Below are 23,768 nucleotides of genomic sequence, written 5' to 3'. Positions count from 1 at the left end.
AGTTCTTTCCACATTATACATTATAGAATCGGGCAAGTTTCCTGACTTACTGCTTTCTGGTTCTCTTCAAGGCATAAAATAGATGTCAACCCAAGATGACAATTAGCCTCCATTTCATATGCTCAGATGCCTGGTTCTAAGGTACATACAACACAAGATGGCCACTGCCCATACCCTCCAACTATTCATAACCATAGAATTCAGATTCTTGCAAATCAGCTCTCTCCTTCTCCCTGCCCACCCCTAACTACCCCTCTCTCTTCTACACCTTGGCCCACCTGGAGCTAGGTCTAGAGAAACAGAATTCTCTTCAGAAATGGTAGATCTCCTCTCCATCTCCCTCACCAAGGTCTTGTCCAAGATTCAAATGTCCCAGGGTGTTTCGACGGAGAATTTCCCATCCACGGTGGCTATTGCTGCTTAGGGATGTAGTCCTGGACAAAGAAGGCGTTTGGAGAACCACAGAGCCTCTAGCTAAAGTCCCAGTCTCAGTCCCGGAAGGCTGCTTCTCAGATAGTTGTTCTTGTACTTCCTCCTTGTCTGAAGATTTGAAAGCTTCCACATAGCGAAGTACTCGATACGGATTCTGCTCCTGGTGGTGTTCAACCCTAGGAGGAAACAAAAATGACTCATTAGAGGATGGGGAAGGTAGGCCATAGAGAGACGCAGAGGTGAGCATGGAGGAAATGAGATATTCATAAATAAAAAAACGGACAGAACTGAAGCAAGAAGAACATCTAGAATGAAAGAAAATGAACTGAAAGTTAACCTGAGAATGAGGTAATAGAACTAAGGAAGTCAGCTCTGGAGAGTAATGGAATGCATGCATGATGTGCTATATGTAGCAACATGACGGGGGGGGGGAGATAGAGAGATAGAGAGATAGAGAGATAGAGAGAGAGAGAGAGAGAGAGAGAGAGAGAGAGAGAGAGAGATGAGAGTGTCATGAATTTTACAGTATCCAATTTAAGGAATACCAATGAGGGGTGAGGAAAGCCAGGTCAGGATATAAGAATTGTCTATGAACAAAGAAGTTAGAGGCAAGGGCAAACCATATTGGAAATGAGGATAAGGAAGTAACATAAGTAAACATGAGTAAAACAAATGGAACAAGCCATACCACACCTGAGCACTTATATGTCTGCACGCATACCTTTTCACACACCACTGCCCTGTCGGAAACACAGCTTGCTAATGTTTTCTACCCCCTCCCCAATCCCCAACAACATGTAAGCTCTCCCCCTCTCTCAATACCAGACTAATGCAATCCCTTAATATTCCCTGGTCGCTCTCACTCTCAGAAACTCCATCTGCAGGTTTCACATACATACTGTCACTCACCGTAAGAACCAGCGATCTCCCAGGCCATATTCGCAACCACAGATACCAGAGCGAGGCCACAGGAAACGGGGCATTTTCCTCTCCAGCATCACTGTGGTGGCTACAACCTGGAAGGAGATCATGTAGCAAAAGATCTCAGAAAGAGCCATGAGGAGCAGAGTGACACTAAGAATACCAAAAAAGGAAACAAAAATCCAGTTGTAAGGGACACTGCTTATCTATATCTATACTTGTTCTACAACCATACTGATCTGGCTATCTCCTTAAAACAGGACAGATGATATTTTTGTTTTTAATAGAACAATTAGTTCTACATTATTACTCATATTCACAGAAAGTGACTCATTCCAACTAATGTGATTCCCCCTCCCCCACCTTAGGTAAACCACAGACCAATGACATTGACTTAAATACAATTATTATATAGAATTTGTATGATATCAGGAATGAAGTGAGGCAGTTCCAGTTTGGGGCCTTCCTAACAAATTAAAAGTCCATATCTTAAGAAAGAAAAGGTTTAATTAATGTCTATCTACTCAGCAAGGAAATTTCTAGTAGCATGTCTCATGTTCTGTCCTTTGTCCTGTCCTCATTAGTTGGCTAGATGAAACAGACATCAAGCTTATCAAATTTGCCTGTGACACAAAGCTGGGAGGGATACTTAATCTGTGGGGTGACAAAATCAATATAAAATGATCTCACCAAAATGGAATGCTACTCTGAAGCCAGCAACACAAACTTAGAACAAAATGTGAAGTCCTACCCTTATACTTAAGGAAGTTAGCTCATTCCTGGGACAAATCTGAGGGTTACAGTTGACTGTGCACTTAAGAGTGAGACAGTTGTACACCTATTTGAAAAACTGACTCCATCTTACATGTGATTGACAGTAAGTAGTATGTCTTCTGTAAGAAAAAGCCTCTTCTAGCACCGGACTGCTCCCACCATATCAGAAACTATCCTAGCAGCAAAAGAATCACGAACCGACTGTGCAGTCAAGATGGCTAGGGGAGAGAAGACTATTGATGGAAGGAGCTGTCAATCCCCAAAATAGCCGGTCGGTCGTGGTACACCCTTATCTGTCTTCTCTCCCTCATTGTCTTCCCTTCATTTAGTCCCTTGGTTGTAACAGCTTCTCTTCCACCTCAGGACTTCAAATCATGTTGTTCTCTTCCTCCTCAGTAGCTGTTCTTTTTTTCTGAAATGAATACTCATGGTTCTTCTTCACTTAGGCTTCCCTTGACCCTTTTGTTCCACCAGAGGAGCCTGTTTTTCATCTAGATTATCACTTAGAGTCAATGGGGCTTTAGTTCAGAGTTAGTCCTTCTTCCTAAAAGACTGGAGATGTGGGGACCTCATCTCCTTATTGCTGCTACTGCCTCCACTATACAGCCCTGGACTTTGTCTTTAAAAAATAAAAAGCCTTTCACCTAAGCTTTGTTAAAATCCCATGGAAATTAGAATGATTTGTGTTGGGTCAAATATGCTTTTAATTTTATTTTTTTTTTCAGGTGTTGGGAACTCAACTTCCAGCCTTGGACATGCTAGGCAAGCAAGCCATATCTCTGGCCTAAAGTTGTTTTTTTCAAGCAACCTGGTTATACAATGTCAGAAGAGTCTTGAATGGAACTTGAGTCTTCAATGCAACTTGAATGGAACCATTAGAATTGTATGCTCCGCCCCCATTCTCTTAGAAGGCCTAAGCATCTTAGGTTGCTTGTCAATATAATGGGGATGGTTACCTTAGAAGAGGGAGTAGGCTTGAACAGGCAGACATAGAAACTGGTGGAATGTGTAAGGTAGAGACTAAATTATATAAACAGATATGTAAATCTAGTTTGATTTTCTAAACTTCCCACTTATGAGGATTAGCACATCCATCCCCAACTCGTTACAAAAACGTGTTTAGGATTGATTTACTTCTTTTAGTGGTCATTCACCTTCATTAATATAAACCTGACTTGTATCTTATCCTAGTTCAGCTAGCTAGTCTTACCCATCTTTAGCATCTGCCATAAAAATTCCTCCTTTGATAAGGAATTTCCCAACTTTCTACTTAAATCCCCAGTTTCATCTCTTCTTAGCACAACATATATCTCTGTATCAATTCTACTTCTATGAGTGTTCAGCTTCCTGTGAAGTGACTTACTAGGTGTCTATAATTTATGTAGCTTGGCACTTCAACTGGAGCACAGAGTATGTCTTTGATGGTTGTGTTTGTGCCCCAGATCCTAGACATATAATAGGCTTTTGAGGATCATTGCTTACATACCCACTATATAGTTATCTGAAGGGTAAACAATGGTTATATTCAAATATTTATATAGTACTTATGTGGAAGGATATGTGCTTTCTGGTACATAGAAGGAAAAAGTCCGAGGCTTAAGAATCAAATTACAGCCAAGATTGGTTTTAGTTCACTTCAACATGATGCTTCTAATAATGAACGTTTCACAATATAGAAAATTCCTATTCTCTGAAACCTTACTCAAATATACAAGATAATAAGGTCATAATTAGACTAAAGAATATGCTGAATGACTCTCACACCAATACATAATTATGCCGAGAAACAGCTCAATTATTTCTTAGCAGTATTTGGAATGAAGCTCCTAACTCTAGTATTTGATTAGCTTATTGTGATACAAAGAAAAGATATAATAGGGATTTAGGGATTTATACACTCTAATAGAAGAGAAAGTCTAAACTTAAGAGCCATGTTATAGAAGAACAAAATATTCCTGTTCCCTGTGGATTTAAAGACTCCTAGATCTGCTTTTTCCCTGTAATAAATGGCCAGACTCTGTGCTTAGATCCTCCACTGTATTATGCTTTTGTCCCTCCACCAATTCATACATACTTCAGGTTTATATAAATGTAACTGAAATGATAGCCTCTTGGGGCTCTTCTGTGACTCTATAAAGAGTGGCTCACAATAAACACACCCTACTGTAATGTTTCCCTCCAGTTTCTGCCCCTTTAAAGGACCAACACTAATAAAATACCTGTGCTCTCCAGAGTTCGTCCCTCTCCTGGGCCACTCGCCAGTGAGTGTCACCCATCATGGCAATGAACAAATTGAGCATGAGTAGTGTGGCGATGATGGCAAAAGCAAAATAGGTTAGGTGGTACATGAAGGGTAGATCCACACTGTAATTGGCCGGACCGTCAATGATGGTAAGGAAGAGCTCAAAGGTGCTGAACATTGCTGTAGGGTAGTCGGAGAATTCTCCCAGACTCTCTGGATCCTCTGTCTGGAAGATGATATAGAAGGCTGCTCCGTCCAGGAAGATGCAGTTGGGGAATTAAATTTTCATAGTAAGTAAGGTTTTGGTGATCATTAGTTCTACTTCTGATCTATACACATCCATCAGTTTACACACATGTACACACTACTATACATCAACAATGTAATTATACTGGAACTGGCTAATTCTAAGAATCCTTACTACATCCACTGTTCGGAGTAATGATAACACGCAAAAAGAATTACATCAAAAAGAATTATAGGTGTACATATATGCATAGTAAGTTATCTAACAGATTATTACCTTTAGGAAAACCAAATATTTGAAAGATAAGTTATTAAAAGAATGTATTGCATCTAGAATGATTTCAAAGAGCAGCACACATGATAAGGCTAAAAGAAGAGTCTTAATTTTCATGGCATCTAGATAACTATCCATTACTCTGAGACTTGCTAGCCTAACTTTGAACATCACAGAAAAGTTATCTCTGACTCGTGTATAGCCTAGCACATGGCAGGTTATATTGGATCCTTATGACACTAGACCTTTGATTTCTCTCTGTATGGGATATGGAAACCTATGGCAAGGTGATCCCAAGACCATATAGAGAGTCTGTATAAACTACAGATTTCCTTAAGTAAAATCACAAGCACAGTGAGTACACAAGCGGTGACCATTTAGGAAATCATCAGTATAATCTTTCAAAAACAACCCTGTTCCTGGTTCTCCTAATAGTCTGCATATGGCTGAGTAAAGAGATTTTGGATAGAGAAAGGGATAGAATCAGGCCTCACAGGATAGACTATTCCAGATAGACTGCCAGTTTGATTCTTTCACACTTAAGATCTTAGTTTTTTTTTTTTAATTTTTTATCTACTGTTCTATGGGCAACCTCACTGAACAGAGAAATTTCTAGAGGTATTAATAAAGTTCTGTAATGATGGGGGACAGAGTTCTTCAGAGGTCACTTTTATTGTGCACCCTCTTCACTAATGGATGACTAGTTTTAGACATGGAAGGCTTAGTTAGAATTGCAAATTTTTCATGAATTGGACCTGGACCTTCCTCCCACCTATATGAACTCTCTTTTAACCACTTATGCTTCCTCTGTGCCTCTGTTGGCTTTTCCTTCCTATGTTGGACTTGTCACCTATATTACTTGTCATTCCCTACTGTATCTATTTGTCTCCCTTCTTTCAGTCTTTCATCGTCTGGACTCTCTGCCATGTCCCAAGTTCTCCAAACTCTCATTCTGAACCTCCTTTTTACAATCCTTTCTTTTATCAATACTTTAAGTGACTACATACAGAAACAGGGCACTTTCTGTCTTATTGCATGTATTTTCCTCCTCTTTTTAAACTGTAAATATAGCAGAGTATAATAACATGGCATCATTCCTATTGACTTAGCATGTAAAAGATCTACAAATGTTCAGTGCTTCATGCTTCTCTTTCTGCAATATTTCTTTAAGGGACTTGCAGCACAGTTAGCTGACATGAATCTTAACAGCTCAGAACTCACAAATTCTGCATTCCAGGCCAACCCGGGTGGTCCTTTTCTTTGGATAGTAGTATGTTTTATTGACATAGTGAATGACAATAATAAAATCAAGTGAATGTGAGAAAAGAGTCAATTTTTCTGAAGAGCTGCATCTAACAGTCTAGAAGTAGTGATATTACCAGAGGCAAATCCGAGGATGACCATAGCCATTAGCCAGCAGAAGCGCAGTAGGTCTCCAAAAATCATCTACCAGAAACAAAGAAGAGGAAGAAAGATGAATGTCTCTGTGCAGTTGTTGCTAACAGATCTAAATGTCCCCATGATGTCCCCAGCTCTGCTCTGAGCAACACTTTCTCTTCAAGCTATTTCTACTCTTCCATCCATAAAGGTTCTGCATTTGAAATCAGAGAGACATTTGGGAAAGCACTGACCTTCTGAATCATGATTGTGAAGGGGCCCAGCATCTGGAATCCTCGGGAGAAGTACATGACACTACACCAGCCCAGCACCAGGGCCATGGATATGGGGACCACCTCCCCATTCATACTGGTAAGCCTCATCACCATAATCAGTAGCACAAGGGAGGCATATGTGATGCTAGAGTGAAGGCAGAAAGCAGAAAGTGAGGTATGGGCTGTTAATATTCTGGTTCTACTGTACCATGATGAGTTGGCTGCTAAGCACACATTCAGGCCAAGTCTTAACAGCTAAAACACACTTCTAAAGATACAAATCCACTAGCCAGAAATCCCTGGAGTGTCACCCCATATTTGAATCTCAGAGAGTAACTGGAGACATAATATCCTAGTAGATGAAATCAGAGTCTATGAGAAAAAGACACTCACATAATGACATGGAATGGACCCCCAAGAACTGTATGTCCAAAGTAGCGAGAGGCACCAACTCTGAAGATGTCTGGGATCTAGGGAAAGATGATAAAGCAAAATATAATATAGACTGCAGTTCAGTATAGGACCTACCAGTAGATGGATTGCTTTATCCCAGAACCCCCCGCCCCCTGCTCCTCACCTCTATGAGTAGAATAACCACAGCCCCAATGACTGTCACGAGTTCTCCCACCAGCCGGACCTTATCCTGGTAAGTCACATACGCTTCCTATGGAAAGAAATCAGGACAAGAACTATTTCCTAATGTGAAGACTTGTACATAATGCGATTAGAACAGTTGGATTCTTTCCATGGCAGAAATCATCATTGTCATCTTCTAAACTCTCTTATTCACTCAGCATGCTTTGTTGTTTTATTTTATTTTGCTACTTCATCAGACAAGATTCCACAGTTTTGTCTAAGCAGGCCTTGCCATTAATGCCTACAGTCTAAAGCTGTCAAGATGTGTGTAAGGCAAGGAGAAGATCTTTCACCCCATCATAATTTTCATGCTGATTAACTCTGTGACCAGGACATGAGGTAGGTGTTCAAGGTTTTCTTGTGTTGCCTCATTCATATATGCTGTGAGTAATAATTTCTCTATATATTGAGCAACTGAGATCACATTTCATAGCACAAAAATAACCAAACTACTGGGCATGGTTGTATTTGCCTGCAATTCTAGTATTCAAGAGAATGAGCTAGAACAATAGAGCACAACAGGAGCTTGATATGGATGTCTCCTGAGAGGCTCTGCCAGAGCCTTAGCAATACAGATGAGGATGCTTGCTTTTAACATGACGTATAGACTAAAACACACTAGATTGTAAAGTTTTCACATAAAAAAATTAGAGATAATATGTTTGGTCCATTAGGACCCATTTGGTGTGGTTGTCTATTGTTTATTATAAAGCTGGGGAGCATGTTTGCTTGCTTCTATATCTGGAAAAATAAATACCAAGGAAATGAATAAATGCCCAGGAGTGGTATAGCTGGGTCCTCAAGTAGAACTATGTCCAATTTTCTGAGGGACTACCAGACTGATTACCAAACTGATTTTTTGATTTTTTTTTGATGGTTTATAGCTAACCATCTGACTGAGTACAGGACCCCAATGGAGGAGTTAGAGAAGGACTGAATGAGCTGAAGAGGTTTGCAACCACATAGGAAAAACAAAGATATCAACCGATCAGATTCACCAGAGCTCCTACTAAATCACCAACCAAAGAATACACATGGAGGGAACGATGGCTCCAGCTGCATATGTAGCTGAGGATGGCATTGTCTGGCATAAATAGGAGAAGAAGCCCTTGGTCCTGTGAAGGCTCAATTCTCTAGTGTAAGGGAATGCCAGGGCAGGGAGGTGGGAGTGGGTGGGTGGGAGGGGGAGCATCCTCATAGAAGTAGAGGGAAGAGGGATGGGAGGGGGGGGATCTGAGAAAGGGGATGTTTGAAATATAAAAACATAAAATATCCAATTATAAAAAGGAGGAAAAAGAAAAAAAAGAACGATAGAGCACAAAGGCCAGATAGAGTGTAGACCAGTTTGGTCTTGTCTGATGAGGTAGCAAAATAAAATAAAACAACAAAGCATGCCAAGTGAATAAGAGAGTTTAGGAGAGGGTGATGATGGTTTCTGCCATGGAAAGAATTCAACTGTTCAAATCTCATTGTGGCTCCCTCGCCTTTTTTAAGACATCATAAACATATCTCAGAATTCAGGGGTCACCATAGACTTCAAACTTACTAGCTCTGATGAGGCCTTGAAGCATTTAAGACCTCTAATTTAAAGGTTCTCATTTGTAAGATGAAAACTCTAATGCTTACCTCTTGGGGATGGTGTGAAGATTACAGTAGGTGGTACAGTTGGGTCTACTTTAAACCAAAATACAGATTAGGGTAGAATGGGTTTTAGTTTTCTTGAAGGGCTCTGATTATTTGGAGACATCAAGACAGTTCTGGAGTCAAGGTCACATGAAGACTGTCCTACTACTACATCATGCAGAAGTGGTGATAGAATTCTTCATTTGTGATTCTTACCTAGTTAGAAGTCATGGCCTCACTTGAGAATACAAGAAAGCTTTCTGGAAAAAATTATGTACAATTTCAACATGGAATTATATGTCTAACCCTGGGAAATTAAAGTAGCTTTAGGGCTGCTCCAGGGTTTCTTGTTTGCTAGTTGTGTGATTCCTTTGCTTATGTTGTCCTTAGTCCTGGCAACTATATGAGCTCACTTTCTTCTCTACTGAAATTCAGTTCACAGAAGAGGTCCTTTTATTTATTTATTGCTCCTGTAGCATCTATCTCTTACTGAAAACCATGCTAATTCACTATAAGACCCTAGGTAAGTAGAGGAATAAATAGTAAACACATTAACTGAGAAATGACTTTAAATACCAGAAATTAGACAAGTGAATCTTTTCCTGCACAAACATTTCAAATTCTTTTCAAAACTTCATATCTTGGTCAGTGGGTCTAGACCAGTGGTTCTCAACCTTCCTAATGTTGCAACCCTTCAATATAGTTCCTTGTGTTGTTGTTACCCCCAACCATAAAATTATTTCTCTAGCTGTTTCATAACTCCTTTTGCTATTGCTATGAATTGTAATGTAAATATGTTATGTAGGATCTCTGCTATGCAACTCCAAGGGATTGTGACCCATACTTGAGAACCTCTGATCTAGACTACATGATCAACTTTTTCTCCCTTCTTTCCCTCCAGAGACAGAGACAAGATTGATAGTAAAAGTTTGTAATCCCAGAAACATTGAGACCTAGGCAGAAGCATTGTGGTGTCAAGGCTAAATCCCAGCAACCAAGAGGTGGAGTTGGAAGGGTTGGGAGTTTAAACCAATTGTTTGACTGTGTAACAAATCTGAGTCCTTCCTGGTTAATTTGAGACCTTGTTTTGAAAGATAGAAGGTCGGAGATTGTAAACTAGGTTTAGAAGACAAAAGAAGTCAATGAGCTCTGAAGACAAGAGTGCCCCTAGAGGCCAGTGTAGCAATGACACCATTTACAGAAAAAAGGATCCAGTCTCTCTGGGTCTCCCCAACACACCCCAGCAACCCCTCTATTTTTTTATTCAGCAGATATTTTTTAATATGGAGGCGCTCCCTTCCACAAATTCAGCAGTCAGCTAGGCATCCAAGGACTGCAAGCTTTTGCTTGAACTTCCAGCTGCCCTTTCTCCAAGGGTCCTGTCTCTTAAACCTGGCTGCAGAATATGGTGTCTTCTGTGAGCCTACTAAACAAAATAAAGGGCTTTGCTCTTTGCCATTCTAAAAAATCCATTCTCTCTCTCTCTCTCTCTCTCTCTCTCTCTCTCTCTCTCTGTGTGTGTGTGTATGTGTGTGTTTGTGTGAAATATGTCATAATAATTGTGCTAGGCACTTAAATCATTGGCCTTGATTGTATTGTTTTATTACTGACATAAAACTCTTTTTCATCTAGAATGAGTATCTACAATGTAAAGACAATGGTACTGCTTTAAAAACAAGAAGAGACTTGAACTTCAATGATAAATCTCTGATGATTTAGGAAGTAATAACAATTCCCCTTAACTAATACCCTAAGCTTCCCCAGAATTAAGCCCAAATAAATAAGAAATTTGTCTTTTGAAGTTTTAAAAGTTTACTCTTTAGGGGTTGTAATCAAGATGTTCTGTCTAAATTAAACATATAACTCACGGTTCTTTACATCTGTGGTTCTTCAAATAAGCTTTGGGGATCAAGGTTGTGTTTGGCAAACTGTTTAAGTTACCACAGCCACACAGCCTCAACGCCTGTCTGTTCAGCCATTCAGCTCCGGCCATGTCTCTTTCTTTCATTTAGCTGGACTCAATGCCTTCAGGCAAAGGCAAGGCTGTCTATCATCCTGATTACTCTTTATCCCCACATTCTACTTCCCTCCAAGTTCCAAGACTAATCTTTTGGAAATGTGAACATTATCATATGACTTCTGTTTTATTTCTTTCCTAGCTGTCCACTACCTTCAGGATAAAACCATAGATCGTATTAGACAGTGTTCCTTAAATACTTTTCGGAGGAGAAAGTCACTAGATACTGTCTGAACATACTTAACAAATGGAGATAGAGGCATGAAAAAAAGGTAAAGCCTGACTGAGCAAACTGGAATGAAAAATGCCTGGAGAAAGAAGAGTGGTAGGCCAGGATATAATTGCTATTTTGTTTTATTTGGTTCTAGTTCTGTTTTGGTATCTGTCTATCTGTTGTCTGTCTTTCTATCTATGTATTTATCATTGACTTTTTTGTTTGTTTGCTTGCTTGGTTTGTTTGTTTTTTGAGACAAGGTCTTACCATTTAGCCCGTGGCTGGCCTGGAACACCTTGTATAGAACAGGTTGGTCTCAAACTCCTGGGTGATCCTTCTGCCTCTACCTCCCGAATGCTAGAATTCTAGGTGTGTGCCATCACATACAGCAATGGTGTCTCCTGATCAATACTTTTGTTTGATTTTTAACATCTATGTGTATGTGTTCTTTTAATTAGAAGTGTTCATTGTTAGATAAGGATCAAATGTAAAGCCCAGATTAGCTCTCATTACAAAACTCATGACTCTGACATCTCTCTGCCTTGAGTGTTTATGCTCTATGCACACACATTAAGCAATGGAGTTGCGTTAACCAGACCTTAAAACAGGATATACTTTTCCCTCAAGAATATTAGCTGAGGACATTAGCATCTGACTCTTACCTTTTATACACAGTTTACAACACTGCGAGAAATTATTCATTTAGCCAAAAAGCAAAGAAGGAAGAGGGCTGTGGAAGCTGCAGAGAAGCAGCCTTCCCTAGAAGATGCAGATGAACGAGGGAAATAAACCAGTAAGTAGAAGTGGAGAAACGTATTTGGAAGGAAACCAATGCAAAAGATGGCCGTTGCCTGCATTCTTCTAAGACTACCAGAGTCCTTGCTCAAGGTCACCTGAAATGTCAAAAAACACCCCATTCTACTCTACTCCTCTAAGTACTTCCTGCAAATAACCAGAATTTTCAGCATTGCCACATGGCTAAGAATTTTGAGAATTATTAACAGCCTGAAATTTTAGGAGTAGTGATAACCTAGAATTTAATTGTTTCCAGTAACCAGATTTCTTGCAGGGACTAGACATTCATACTTCACTGAACTGTTCTCTATGAGGTAACTGTTCTGCATTGAATGCTCAGGAGAGTGCAGAGTAGAGCCTGAGACACCCATGAGCTGGAAGAGCAAGGTACACATTCTCTAGAAAAAGGCTGGGGATACCAACCACTCTAGAGCATACAAACAAGTCCAGTTCAGACTTTGGATTTTGTTCCCCAAACCACAGACCTACAAAGAGCCTTGTTGCCAGTGAAAGGATTTCTATGATTCTATAAATTGAACAGAGTTTCCTAACCAGTACTGTCCACAAGAGTTAACTGGTAAGTGTTTAACAACACAAATGGGTAGTTTATGTCAACTATTACTTTTCTTCAAGGAATCTAAAGGTTTTTATGGTAGGCATCCCGAGGTAAGGACTGCTGGCCATGGGAGAGTAGGATTCTATTCCCAGGAAATATTTCCTTCTCAGAGTTTATGATCCAGAAGTTAATTTACATGTGTGTGGGGGGGGCTAGAACTGGGGGACTACAGAGAAGCAGTTCCCTTGGAAGTTGTAGATGGAAGAGGGAAATAAACTAGTAAGTGGGAATGCTTTTCTCAGAAAAATTGATTGAGATTTTTTTTCTCTCTTCCAAGAACTCATGAAGTAAGAGTGGCCACTCCTTTGTGAGTTGTTCTTGTGTGGCTGTACCCCCTTCTTATTTTCGTTTCCTTTGTTCTGGTGTGCTTAGTTTGACATGGTGCAGTGAGCATCTTACTATGTAGCTCAGGCTGACCAGAAACTCTCAATCTTAACTTACCCTGGCCAGTGCTGGCAGGTATCACTTTCCTTTGCCCTTTGTAAGGGCAAAGTCCAATCTCTTTGCTTGTCATTCTACTACTGGTCACACAACTATTTAATTTCAGAGTTAGTATTTAAATCCAAGGAATCTGACTCCCAGGCCTTGAACTTCTCAATTACTTGAAAACTATGGCTGACCAATAAAGCACATACTCATTCTGACACCTCTAAATCTGAGCAAAGGTAAATTAAGTTGACCTTTATATGGCTAAGTTTTTATGTACTTTGTGCTGCCTCTTGCAGAGAGAAGATTTTCCCCCATTCCTTCCATGTCTAGCAGGGAGTTGCTGGAGTATTCTCATAAAATCCCACACACGAAGCTAGAATATTTCTTTAAGGTTTAGAATCCCAATAGTTTCCACAGGCCATAAAATATTCAAAAAAGCAGTCCCAGATTGCCCCAAAATGCTGGGTTCCAATGCTATTAGTATCGTTGATTGTTAAAGTCATTTATTTAAGCAAATTTAAATTCATTTATTTAATCAAAAGCTCCCTGGGTTAACTAATTGGTTAACAATTGAATTCAAGTCTAGACAGCATATTTTTATACCTTTATATTTTTGAGACTTTCAAATAATAAAGAAGTAGAAAAAAAGGAGAATTTCCTATTATTCAAGTAATTTGGTATAAAGTGACAGCAGAATATTCCAGACTATGTTGAAAAGTCCAGGAGCTCCTCATGTAATCCAAATTGACTTAGAACCACTACATTCTAGAAACTCAGGGCTAATGCTTAAAGATTAACCAAAAAATAGGCACTATTAATTGATGTTCTTTGCTATCTACATCTCTTATTACTGTATCTTTGACCTTCCTACGCCTTGCTCCGATGCAAAGGAAAGAATATTTAATAAGAGTCCTCTATTTGGTGCAGGATAATTGACTGAACCAAAAATGAAGGGACTAAAGATGTTAAGGAGAAAGAAAGAAGAATGGCTGGGGTATTTAGCCATTGTTATGCTATATTTAGTCTTGAGGCAAAGAAAAAAGGATCTTTTAAACATAACAGACTATCTGGGTTAAAGAAATATGTTTATGCATAATTCATCTTGCCCCAGTGAGAAAAAACTCATGTGCGACCTACTCTTACTTAATTGCTCATCATCTCCAAAGTGCAGTTAGGGTGGAACCTCATCTGCATTGCCTGTGTAATCTCTGGGTAAGTGTGAGACAAAAGTAGGGAAAGACTATGTGGGAGGACTCAGGGCCAAAGACAATGGAAAAGCCCATCTATTCCCAGCTTGTTCTTGGCTATATTTTTTCTCTATTACCAGTCATTTCCTTAAACCACCTAATTACCATTAGTGTCACTCTTCTTTCCTAGCTGTCCCTTTGCCTATACTTGGTCTGACCATTCATGCCCAGATGGAGCTACAGGAAGAAAATTCCTCTAAGCACCTGTGTCTACTCGTGACCTGCTGGTGATGTCATCCTTTATGTATATATTACTGATAAAATAATCTCTCTCTGTCCCCCCCCCCGCTCATTCTTCTCTTCCATGCTTCTCTGTCTGTCTCTCTGTCTGTCTGTCTCTCACTCCCTCCATCTTCTCTTCTCTTCTTTCTCAGAATAATTTTACAGTTGAATAATAAGTCATACTGAAGCCATGTTAAATATATGTGTATCATATATATGTGTATATACATAGTAAAACCATAAATATAATTCATTTATTTTATATGTATGCTCTGTATACATACACATTTAAGTGTGTGTGTGTGTAGAAAAAGAGATAAGTAGGTAAAAAAAAGTGGGTGAAAATATAAAAAAAGAAGAGAAACAAGGAAGGTGGAATATCTTCATGTAGTTTTGGGTTCTTGTCTCTGGGTACTACTTTTATCTAACCCAACAAATTCAGGGTTTTGCTTCTTGATTGGAGAAAATTTATCTTCTCCTTAGACAAAACCACATCTTTCCTTACCCATGTTGAGTTCTTCCTATGGAAGTTTCTGTATGGACCACAAATCTCCAGGAATCAACTCTCAGCTTGCACAATTTTTCTCTTTTATTTTTTTCTTTTATCTATATCTCTTTATTCTTTTGATGAATATTTGTAAACATATAGCGTTTCATTAATAAAACCCTCAGATGTTCTACTGGTTGACTACATGTGGTTAAAGCTACTCATCAGAATCTGTTGTCTTTGTTACAACAAAATGGGAATTTGCTCTTTTTGACATCAATTTTAATCTATTCTACCCCTTTATCTGTCCATTTTCACCATGCCAGATCTCTGCAGGACATTATAAAATAGCAGGTCCTACACAGGTGATTCATACTCAGCCGCTGCCCATTTTGAGCATCTTTCTGTAGAGTATCCAACAGAGACATAGATAACCAACAGTAAAGAGGAACTCTATTTTACAAATTAACAAATTTGATAATACCAACCTTTAAACAAGTTTTTGTGAGAAAATATGTAATTTCCTACACAAACACTTTTACTGATGTTTTAGAGATGAGGCTCTATCTATGGCCCCTTATCTCCTGTTTAATTCCTACATTACTGATAAGGTGATGGCAACTTCCTGGGCCCATGATCAGTGTCTTTCCTAGAGAGCATCAATAAGGTCTGTAGACAACATCATCATTTCATGCTTTTCATCCCTTTGAAGAAAAATTACCTGTAGTGGTTTCTGTTCCAGGATGGTGTTATCTCTAACATGTGTACGGTTGGCATCACGGAACTTGAGGGGGCGGTAAACACAGCATGTGGTGAAGCAGATCATGTAGAAGATGTACAGCATACCCAGGAGGCAGAAATAGGGTTGTCCATATTTCTTCCACTTCAGGCTCACCAGCTCCTTCACTGGGGTTTGTTCTAGAATCTGACGAGCCTATCAAAAAGAAAGCACAATATAGAATGATCGACATGATGAGCAGTGCTGAGTTTTGAACTGCATTCCAGGGTAGCAACTATCATCAGCATTATCCAGTCACTCACTTCATTGATAGACACTTAGTAATTTCTATTGTATATTAGGTTTTGTGCTAGAGCTACAGAAGTATTACAGAAGTAAACACAGTGCATACAACAACATTGAGGCCATAATCGATGAGTCATAGGTGACTGAACTATGATAGGAAGGTGTGAGAAGCCATTGCTCATTTGCACATAAGATGTGTTTGGGACTGTGGGAGAATCAGCTGAGATTAGTGGACAGACATTACATGGGAGAAATAAACAATAACAAAGATCACTGTGCAGATGCACTGTAGATGTCATTGTAGGGTGTTTAGTTCTTTTTCTGAATGCAGTAGAAAGCAATTGAGAACTCCTAGCAAGAGATAGTCCAATTTGCATTGGAAGTATGGTTAGACTGGTGAAAAACAATATAGTAGATGGCAGAATTGGATGGTGCTCTGAGAGAAGTAAATAGCAAGATGCAAAGAACAAAAGATAATGGATGACACAAAGCATCTGAAAAGAAGTAAATTCAAAGTAAGGCAGACAGGATTAGGTAGGAAAAAAATTCCCTCGAGGGTGGAAGGAGGAAGACAGCTTGCAGATATGCTCAACAATCCAGGGCAAAGTGTTGAAGAAGACCCCAATTAGAGAATCGATTTTTGCCATAAAACAGAAAAATCTTATTCTTAAGATGGTACTAAGAGTATCAGTTGCTAGAATTATAAATGAAAGCAAGTTAGGAGGTGTGAAGGAAAATTACTTATTACAGGTTGTATAAAACCATAAGAGAATGCAAATAATTAATACCTGATATGAACGAGCAAGGGAGAGATTGAGAGATAAATAAATGGGAAAAAAAGAAATAAACTCTAAGCCTTAGATGTAAAAGGAAAGAAAGAAAAACAAAAGAAAGGAAGGAAGAAATAAAGAAAAGAAAGAAAGAAAAAAAGAAAGAAGAAAGGAAGAAAGAAAAAGTGAGGAATGTGGTGGCTGAATCTACATAATAGGGAGGGAGTTTGCACTCCTAAGAAAAGCTGCTCAAACTTTAGGTGTTTCTAAGATTGTTCTAGAATTATATAAGTGACTGTTTTATTATATAGCAGATAGGCAATAGAAACTCAGTTTTCCCAATATCTATAGGTTCCTAAAAGATAGAGCTATTTTCTCTACTCTAGTCTCTTCCGTTCTCTATGCCGTTCAGTTCATTGTATCTGCACTGTCTTTACTGTGTTCTATCCCTGGAAAATTTTATGTGATACTCTTAGGGTTCTGTCATGTGGATGTTTTGTTTTTACTGTCCTCAGTGATGTACAACTCCTGAGGTGGGGTGGGGGTGGGGTACACTTCCTCTCTGGAGGCTCCTTCACCTTTCTGCCCTGGATTGTCAAGCATGTCTACAAAGTCTTCCTCCATCCTCAAATGAATTTTTTTTCATATGGCTAATCCTTCCTGCTCATTTTGAATATGCCTCTTCCTACTTTTTCAGATGTCTCTTCATCTCAGCCATTATCTTCTCCCCTTTGTATCTTGCTGTAGATATTTTATCACATCTATCCAAATTGTTCCCACCTCTATTTTCCTGCCCCTGTACCCAGTGTATACTGGCAACGGGGTACAGACCGAACTCCATTGCAGTTTGTGAGAACATCAATCCAAAAACTGAAGAAATTGGCTGAAAGGACATATATTTTGGCCTCTATCTATCTCTTTGGTTTTTGGTATATTGTCTGTGACAAAGTATACTCTCAATATGCTGAGTGACGGAAGTAATGAAGAAAGAAAGGACGCAAAAAAGGAACAAAGGAATGAAGAAAGTGACTCCAAGTCAGAAGGTTCTTTATCTGAAAAATTAGAATGAGATACGTAAAGAGAGAGACTAGAGCTAAGCAGAAGGAAAGTAGTCTCAGAAGACAAATGTTGGATGATATTGGCACCTATAGGAACTATTTTCTCCTAAAGACTCTTCTCTATTTATCGTAAATCTCTTAAGTATCTTGGGATCAAAGTGTTACAGTAGATGAAAAAGCAACATCTCAAAATATCTTTCTTCCCATGAACCTGTTATGACATTTATACCTCTTTCTTCTTGGAGGAAACCACAAGCTCCAGAAAGGACAAGTCCTCACCCCAGGAGTCAATTTCTGTGAGATCATAAATGGAAGATGTTAGGGGTCCTAATGACCACTGGATGTGCTTCCGTTTTTGCATCAGGTGTTGAAACATCTGGTGAAGCAAGAGAGCATTTGAATGGTTAGTGTGTTAGATGATCTGGAGAACATCCGTGGACCAAGTCACTTACACATTGCTAGTGATGGGAAAGGTCACTAAGGAGAAACCTTAGGGATGGGTTCTTACCACAGTGTTGCCTTCCACCCCAGCCAGCTTGAAAGGGGTGAGTCCTTGGTTGTTGGGCACAAGTTCCAGGGACTTCAGGTGGTCTCCCCCATCATGGGAGAGTAGCAGGTTGTACATCTGGCAGGCAAAGGTTTTGTTGGGCTGTAGGACAAGTATGTGCAGTACTGTATTTCCTGGGGAAGACAGAGGCTGCAATGTAACCATAGTACTATAGTTGAAGATTTCATCCTCTAACCTAAGATTCTTTCTCTCTCTCTCCCTCTCTCTCTCTCTCTCTCTCTCTCTCTCTCTCTCTCTCTCTCTCTCTCTCTCTCTCCAGGATTCTCTCCTCATCCCAGCTCTTACCCAGAGAGTCCTGGGCCCGAATGTCAGCTCCATGCTCAATGAGCAGTCTAACAATCTCCTCACTACCCACACAGGCAGCAAAGGACAAAGGATGTTCTCCTGTGGACACAAAGAAATCCATGGCAGTAGAGAACATGATTAGATGATGAGAGGGACTTTTACCCTCCAGACCACAACTTCCTTCTCCTCCCACATCTCAGCTTGGGGTTTGGGATCAGTTGCCCAGCACAACCCAATGAAAAAAATGTGATGGAGTGTTGTGGAGGGATTGGCCTTGGCCTCTGGTTCTAAGTCTTAAGTCCTAGAAGTATTAACCCCTCCCAACTTCTTGAAACACGAAACCAAGGAAAGGCTCCTTCATAGCCTAATTAATTAATTAATTAATTAATTAATTAATTAATTAATTTATTGCCAAGCCCAGCTTTCCACTGCCAACTCCCCTTTCTCTAAGCCTGACCCTGGTTCTCACCATAGTAGATGAGGTTGTGGGAACTTCGATGGAAGGCAGAACCTGTAGCCCTGGCAGAGGCACTGGCTCCTCGGGCTAGCAGGGCACGGACCAGGTTCACATTCTGGTTCATAATTGCGATGTGCAGTGCAGTCTGACCTGGCCCAAAGAGAACTGTGAGCAACAGTTCTGTCTAGAATATCACAATCCAGCACCCCTTACAGAGCTTCCCTGACAGTTCTTCAGACAAATTTCTGCTGTAGATGGGAGAATAGTCAGGAATTAAGGATAGTTAATCCCTCAGACTCCTGGAACAATGTCTCTATACTTCCTCTATTTATGGGTTGCTATACATATAATGATATTTAGGGGTTGCTATATATATAATGATATAGATGAGAGAGGGGGGAAGGGCAGAGAGAAACAATCAGAACAGTGAATGGTCTAAGGGACTCTGCGAAGTCTAAAGAGGAATAGAAAAAATGAAAAGCAAGCCATGGGAGCTAAAACCCAAGGTGTAGGGGTCTTGTACTTGTCTCAACTCTTGATGACCCTCCACCACTTCCTGAGCCTACCTTATACAGATATATTTTAGAAATGGTAGATCACCCACCCATGTTTAGCTTTAAGTTATTGTGAAGCCTCCTCACCTACAAATGGCTCGCACAGTGTAGGCTCCGTGACCAAGTGTGGAGCAGTCTCCATCAGCATTATAGCAGCGTCCAGGTTGTCATAGAGGGCTGCTACATGCAGTGCTGTCTCCCCCAGAGCTCCTGGAATGGAGTAAGCCAAGAATTCCAAACACTTGCAATTCTCCTTCACGGGGGTCCTAGCTCCAGAAGCACCTCAGCAGTTTCTCCACGCAGCCATTTGCAAACACAAGTCTATCTCACTAATTCTGATCTCACCTCTTTGTCGGAAGTCACAGTTCTGGTCATGTTGAAGTCTCTTAAGTGTGCACATATCATTTTCCTTGGCTGCTCTAAGCAGTGGTGACTCCCAAATACTGGAGGAAGATGAGAAGAAGTCCAGTAGTGACCATCAGAGACAGGCCATGGTCAGAGGAGGCAGAAGCATTCTCTAATATGGTCATGATGTTTACAGTACAAAATAACAAATCAACTTTGTCTCTCTTGAACTACTTGTTGGACTCAAGGGTTAATATAACCCTAGGACAAGAGCTTATTTTAAGGCTCCTAGGATTTCCCTTGTTGTCCCTCTCAAATTAATTTCTCCCGTAAAATGAAGGCTTGGGTATACCCCAAGTCTTAGCTATAAGTTGATCAGTAGATGGGACAGTTCTTCATATGTCTGAAAACAATGAACTTATACATATGTCTCAAATTATTCAAGCTGGATTTAACCTGAAAGCATCATTTGTGTGGTCTATCTTCCAGAGTACCAGAAAGTCCTACACCAGCTGCCAATGGACAAAACAACTAATAGTCCTATCCAGCTGTTGACATCCGTGAAGCGCAAAACTGACCAGAATGACAAGGTATCTCTGAAGGTACAATAGTGACATTCCTATCTTTGTAGTAATCAACAGCTGTCTAATTGAACTAAAGGTCCAATAAACAGGAAGGAACTCATGCCTGGTACAAAAAACATAACCAAGTACATGGGACTAGTGAGGATATGAATCTTAGAAGACCTACCTCCACCAATTTGCTAGATGAGTATAATTCTTAACGATATTCTTATACTTGGCACCATACACACAGTTAAGTATAGCTCTCAATCATTAAAGAAGCTTCTCTTTATAGCAAATTAAGACTATTACAGAAATCCAAAACTGGACACCATGCAGAGATCAATGAAGATGGGGTTACAAACTCCAGTGCATACATCTTCAACACTGTCATGGTTTGTATATGCTCAGCCCAGGAAGTGGCACTATTAAAAGGTGTGGCCCTGTTGGAGTAGGTGTGGCCTTTTGGAGTAGGTTTGTAACTGTGGGAGTGGGCTTTAAGATCCTTATCCTAGCTGCCTGGAAACCAGTTTTCTGCTAGCTGACTTCAGATGAAGATGTAGAGCTCTCAGCTCCTCCTGCATCATACCTGCTTGGATGTTGCCATGCTTCCACCTTGACTTTAATGGACTGAACCTCTGATCCTGTAAGACAGCTCTACTTTGTCATTCTTATAAGAGTTGCCATGGTCATGGTGTCTCTTCACAGCAATAAAATGGTGACTAAGACATACTCCTACTCAGGAACATCACAGAAGAGAAGGCTGAAAGATTGCAGGAGGCTGAGGACTAGAAAGTTGTATTCGTGTGTGTGTGTGTGTGTGTGTGTGTGTGTGTGTGTGTGTGTGTGTGTGTGTGTTTAAAAGAAAAGAGACAATCAAAGAAAAAGAGACAATCAGTTTGAAGGGGTTAGGACTGGAGAGAAAAGGTGATGTAATTATATTTTAGCTAAAACATACAAAATTTAAAAATTAATTAATTAATGAAACCAACCAGAAGGGATAGTTCTTGAGGAAGGAGAACCCAAGGCTTTCAGTGGGTTTTGGAGTATCCTCATGAAAAATTAAAAAAAGGATCTCAGCCTGGTGAACTTCATTTGAACCATAAACAAACAAACAAACAAACAAACAAATAAATAAATAAATAAATAAATAAATGTGTCAGGAGCCTAAACGGTAGACAAGGAGCAGGAGGTGGTTGGAGGAGGATTGGGAGTAGAGGGAGATAAAAAGGAGGAAGAGGAGGAGGAGATATTCCTGTCAGTTCTTCAGGCTCCCAGGCCAGCTAGACCTGTTCTCTGTAGCCAAGATGAGTTTGGAGACCAGACACTTGAAAGACTCAAACTAATTTTAGACCTTACCAATTCTGTGAAACTCATGACCTAGACTTAATAGCTGTTAAACGCTGAGCCCTGGACTCTTACATTTGTCCCTACTCTAGTTCTCACCATTATTTTGGGTTGTTGAAATGCACTTCTCAGCTGTGAATAGAGTGTTTAGGGTACCTATAGGCCATGCGGTCTTCCCATACTTAACATTTAAACCTAAAATGCTAAATACTTTGTTTTCAACCAAGAGAATTGAGCTCTCTGGGCTTCTCCGCTGGTTTCTCTTACAAAAGCCCCGGGGTGAACCTCTGATTTTGGCTTTGCCTGGATCTGAATGGAATAGGAGATAAAGCTGAAGCCAGTTTTCCTAGAAAACATAATTTGGGTTCCTAAGGCAAACATAAGTCTAGCAATTTGGTTGCCATAGGGAAAGCAGAGAAGAGAGCTTATGGTTATTTCTCTTTGATTTCTCTAAGTCCCCAATTTTTCTCTTCCAGTTCATCTTGAGGCAATTGGAAGAAAGAGTGTGGTGGAACTTTATAGTTAAAGAAACATTTTATTTTTCTGCATAATGGTCCCAGGAGGCACATAACGAGCCAGAGTTCAGACCCTGTCCTATTTCATCTAAGCTCTTAGTCTCAGTTGAGCTTTGTGGCCCTGACCAGCTCAGAGTAACTAGGACTAGATTTCAGAGTTTACCCTTTGTGTTGAGCCTACTATATAAAGCTCTTGTCCAATGCAACCCTTGACCCCACTGCACCTTTGCTGAGGAAATTCCTGAAACCAAATGAACTCAAAGTCTACCCTAGTCCTGCTCTAATGCAAGGTGTGGAGAAACTGAAGTTCCCATTTCATAACCTAGGGTGGAGCTTTGTGAATAAACAGAGTACCTCAACAGTGAAAGGACTCAGAACAAATGGTAAATGCAAGACTCCTTCACAATTATTAACACTTTCAAGCAGAACAAACTGAACACTGAACCAAGCACAAGGCTCTTCTGAGCCCTGGCAGACATTCAGTCATCATCTCATTCCATGTTCTAGCCAGCTCTCAAGGTGAAGCAAATTCCACAAATTCTGAAGCAGAAGCTCACCTGAGGGAGGATCTCTGGTCCCTTGCCTGGACAGTTTTTCCTACTTCGGGTTCAGAATTCAGTCAGAAATGATCTATCTAGAGATGGATCAGCAACCCTACACTAAAGACTTTCAGTTATCTTAATGATCACTGACAAGCACCACAATTAAAATGTAGAATTGAAGTTAGTACTCCAATCTCACCTGAACTGCCTTCAGCTAATCACCTGCAGGCATTATACAAACAAACACATAAACAAAACCCTCCTCCCCTTGCCCAGGTAATCAACTGTCATTCTTCCTGATAATGATTCCATGTTCCTTCTCTCAAGTCTGCTAAACAAAAGCCCCTTCAAAACCTGCAAGATATCGTCCCTTACCCACACAAGCTATTCCTCAACGACCTTCTATTGCTTGGCTTCCCCACCAATGCACCAAGCTTATATCTGTCTCCTTAGAGCCCTTCTCTACCTCTTTCTTTGAGGCAGGAAGAGAAGTTTAACTCTCAGCGTCATTTGGGCTTTTATATCCACATTCAAGATCTCCAGGTATACAAACCCATACTAGCTGGAGAAGTGTGCCACTTAGGCTGGAGGGGGTAAACACAGGCAAGAGCCTGGCATTGAGTTTGAGTATTTTCTCAGGGAAACAGGCTATGGCTTTGGTAAAAGGACTTAATAGAAGCCAGGGAAGAGGGAGGGAAGATGGGAGTGGGGAAGGGGATAACATTTGAAATGTAAATACATAAAATAACCAAGAAAAAAAAAAAAGAATCTACGCAGTAGAGTGGGCACCCCGAAGAGCCTACCTTTTCTGCTGTAGCATATGAAGCTGATCCACATGCTGGTTCCAGTCTTGTTCTCTGACCCACCAGTTGAGACGTTTCTGAAGTTGGATCCAAGGTTTTTTCACCCCCAT

The 23,768-nt window shown here is 40.1% G+C and overlaps 1 protein-coding gene and 1 long non-coding RNA gene across 3 annotated transcripts in view; one reads left to right on the top strand and one right to left on the bottom strand.

Moving 5' to 3' along the window:
• The window catches only part of LOC116903910, an 11,183-nt gene extending 9,684 nt beyond the window's left edge, over positions 1–1,499 (top strand). The window contains exon 4 of the long non-coding RNA XR_004388310.1: positions 1,302–1,499. This is a non-coding gene — a long non-coding RNA (uncharacterized LOC116903910). The remainder of the gene's footprint in view (positions 1–1,301) is intronic.
• On the bottom strand, positions 264–23,768 carry Trpv5 (transient receptor potential cation channel subfamily V member 5). Of its 2 annotated transcripts, XM_032906674.1 has the most exons (15): positions 23,659–23,768; positions 19,889–19,986; positions 19,631–19,753; positions 19,002–19,139; positions 18,533–18,631; positions 18,188–18,360; positions 17,909–18,055; positions 15,549–15,761; positions 7,119–7,205; positions 6,935–7,011; positions 6,521–6,686; positions 6,269–6,335; positions 4,347–4,615; positions 1,342–1,448; positions 264–608 (listed from the first exon to the last, which is right to left on the bottom strand). In XM_032906674.1, the coding sequence occupies exons 1-15, from the start codon at positions 23,766–23,768 to the stop codon at positions 311–313; spliced, it is 2,172 nt and encodes a 723-aa protein (XP_032762565.1). In that variant the 3' UTR covers positions 264–310. The 2 variants fall into 2 exon arrangements, with proteins under 2 accessions (XP_032762565.1, XP_032762566.1); XM_032906675.1 differs by lacking the exon at positions 17,909–18,055.

Source organism: Rattus rattus, chromosome 6 (assembly GCF_011064425.1).
Source record: "Rattus rattus isolate New Zealand chromosome 6, Rrattus_CSIRO_v1, whole genome shotgun sequence".
In the NCBI taxonomy this organism is placed as follows: domain Eukaryota; kingdom Metazoa; phylum Chordata; class Mammalia; order Rodentia; family Muridae; genus Rattus; species Rattus rattus.
The sequence above is the reverse complement of the archived record's forward strand: the minus strand, read 5'-3'. Positions and strand labels throughout refer to the sequence as shown.

Excerpts from the sequence above, each read along its gene's own strand:
- Trpv5 (XM_032906674.1), bottom strand. The coding sequence starts at position 23,768 with ATGGGGGTGAAAAAACCTTGGATCCAACTTCAGAAACGTCTCAACTGG. Across the intron at positions 18,361-18,532 it reads TCGGGCCCAGGACTCTCTGG|GAAATACAGTACTGCACATA; the intron begins GTAAGAGCTGGG and ends TGTCTTCCCCAG. Across the intron at positions 4,616-6,268 it reads CATCCTCGGATTTGCCTCTG|CCTTCTATATCATCTTCCAG; the intron begins GTAATATCACTA and ends TGGACGGAGCAG.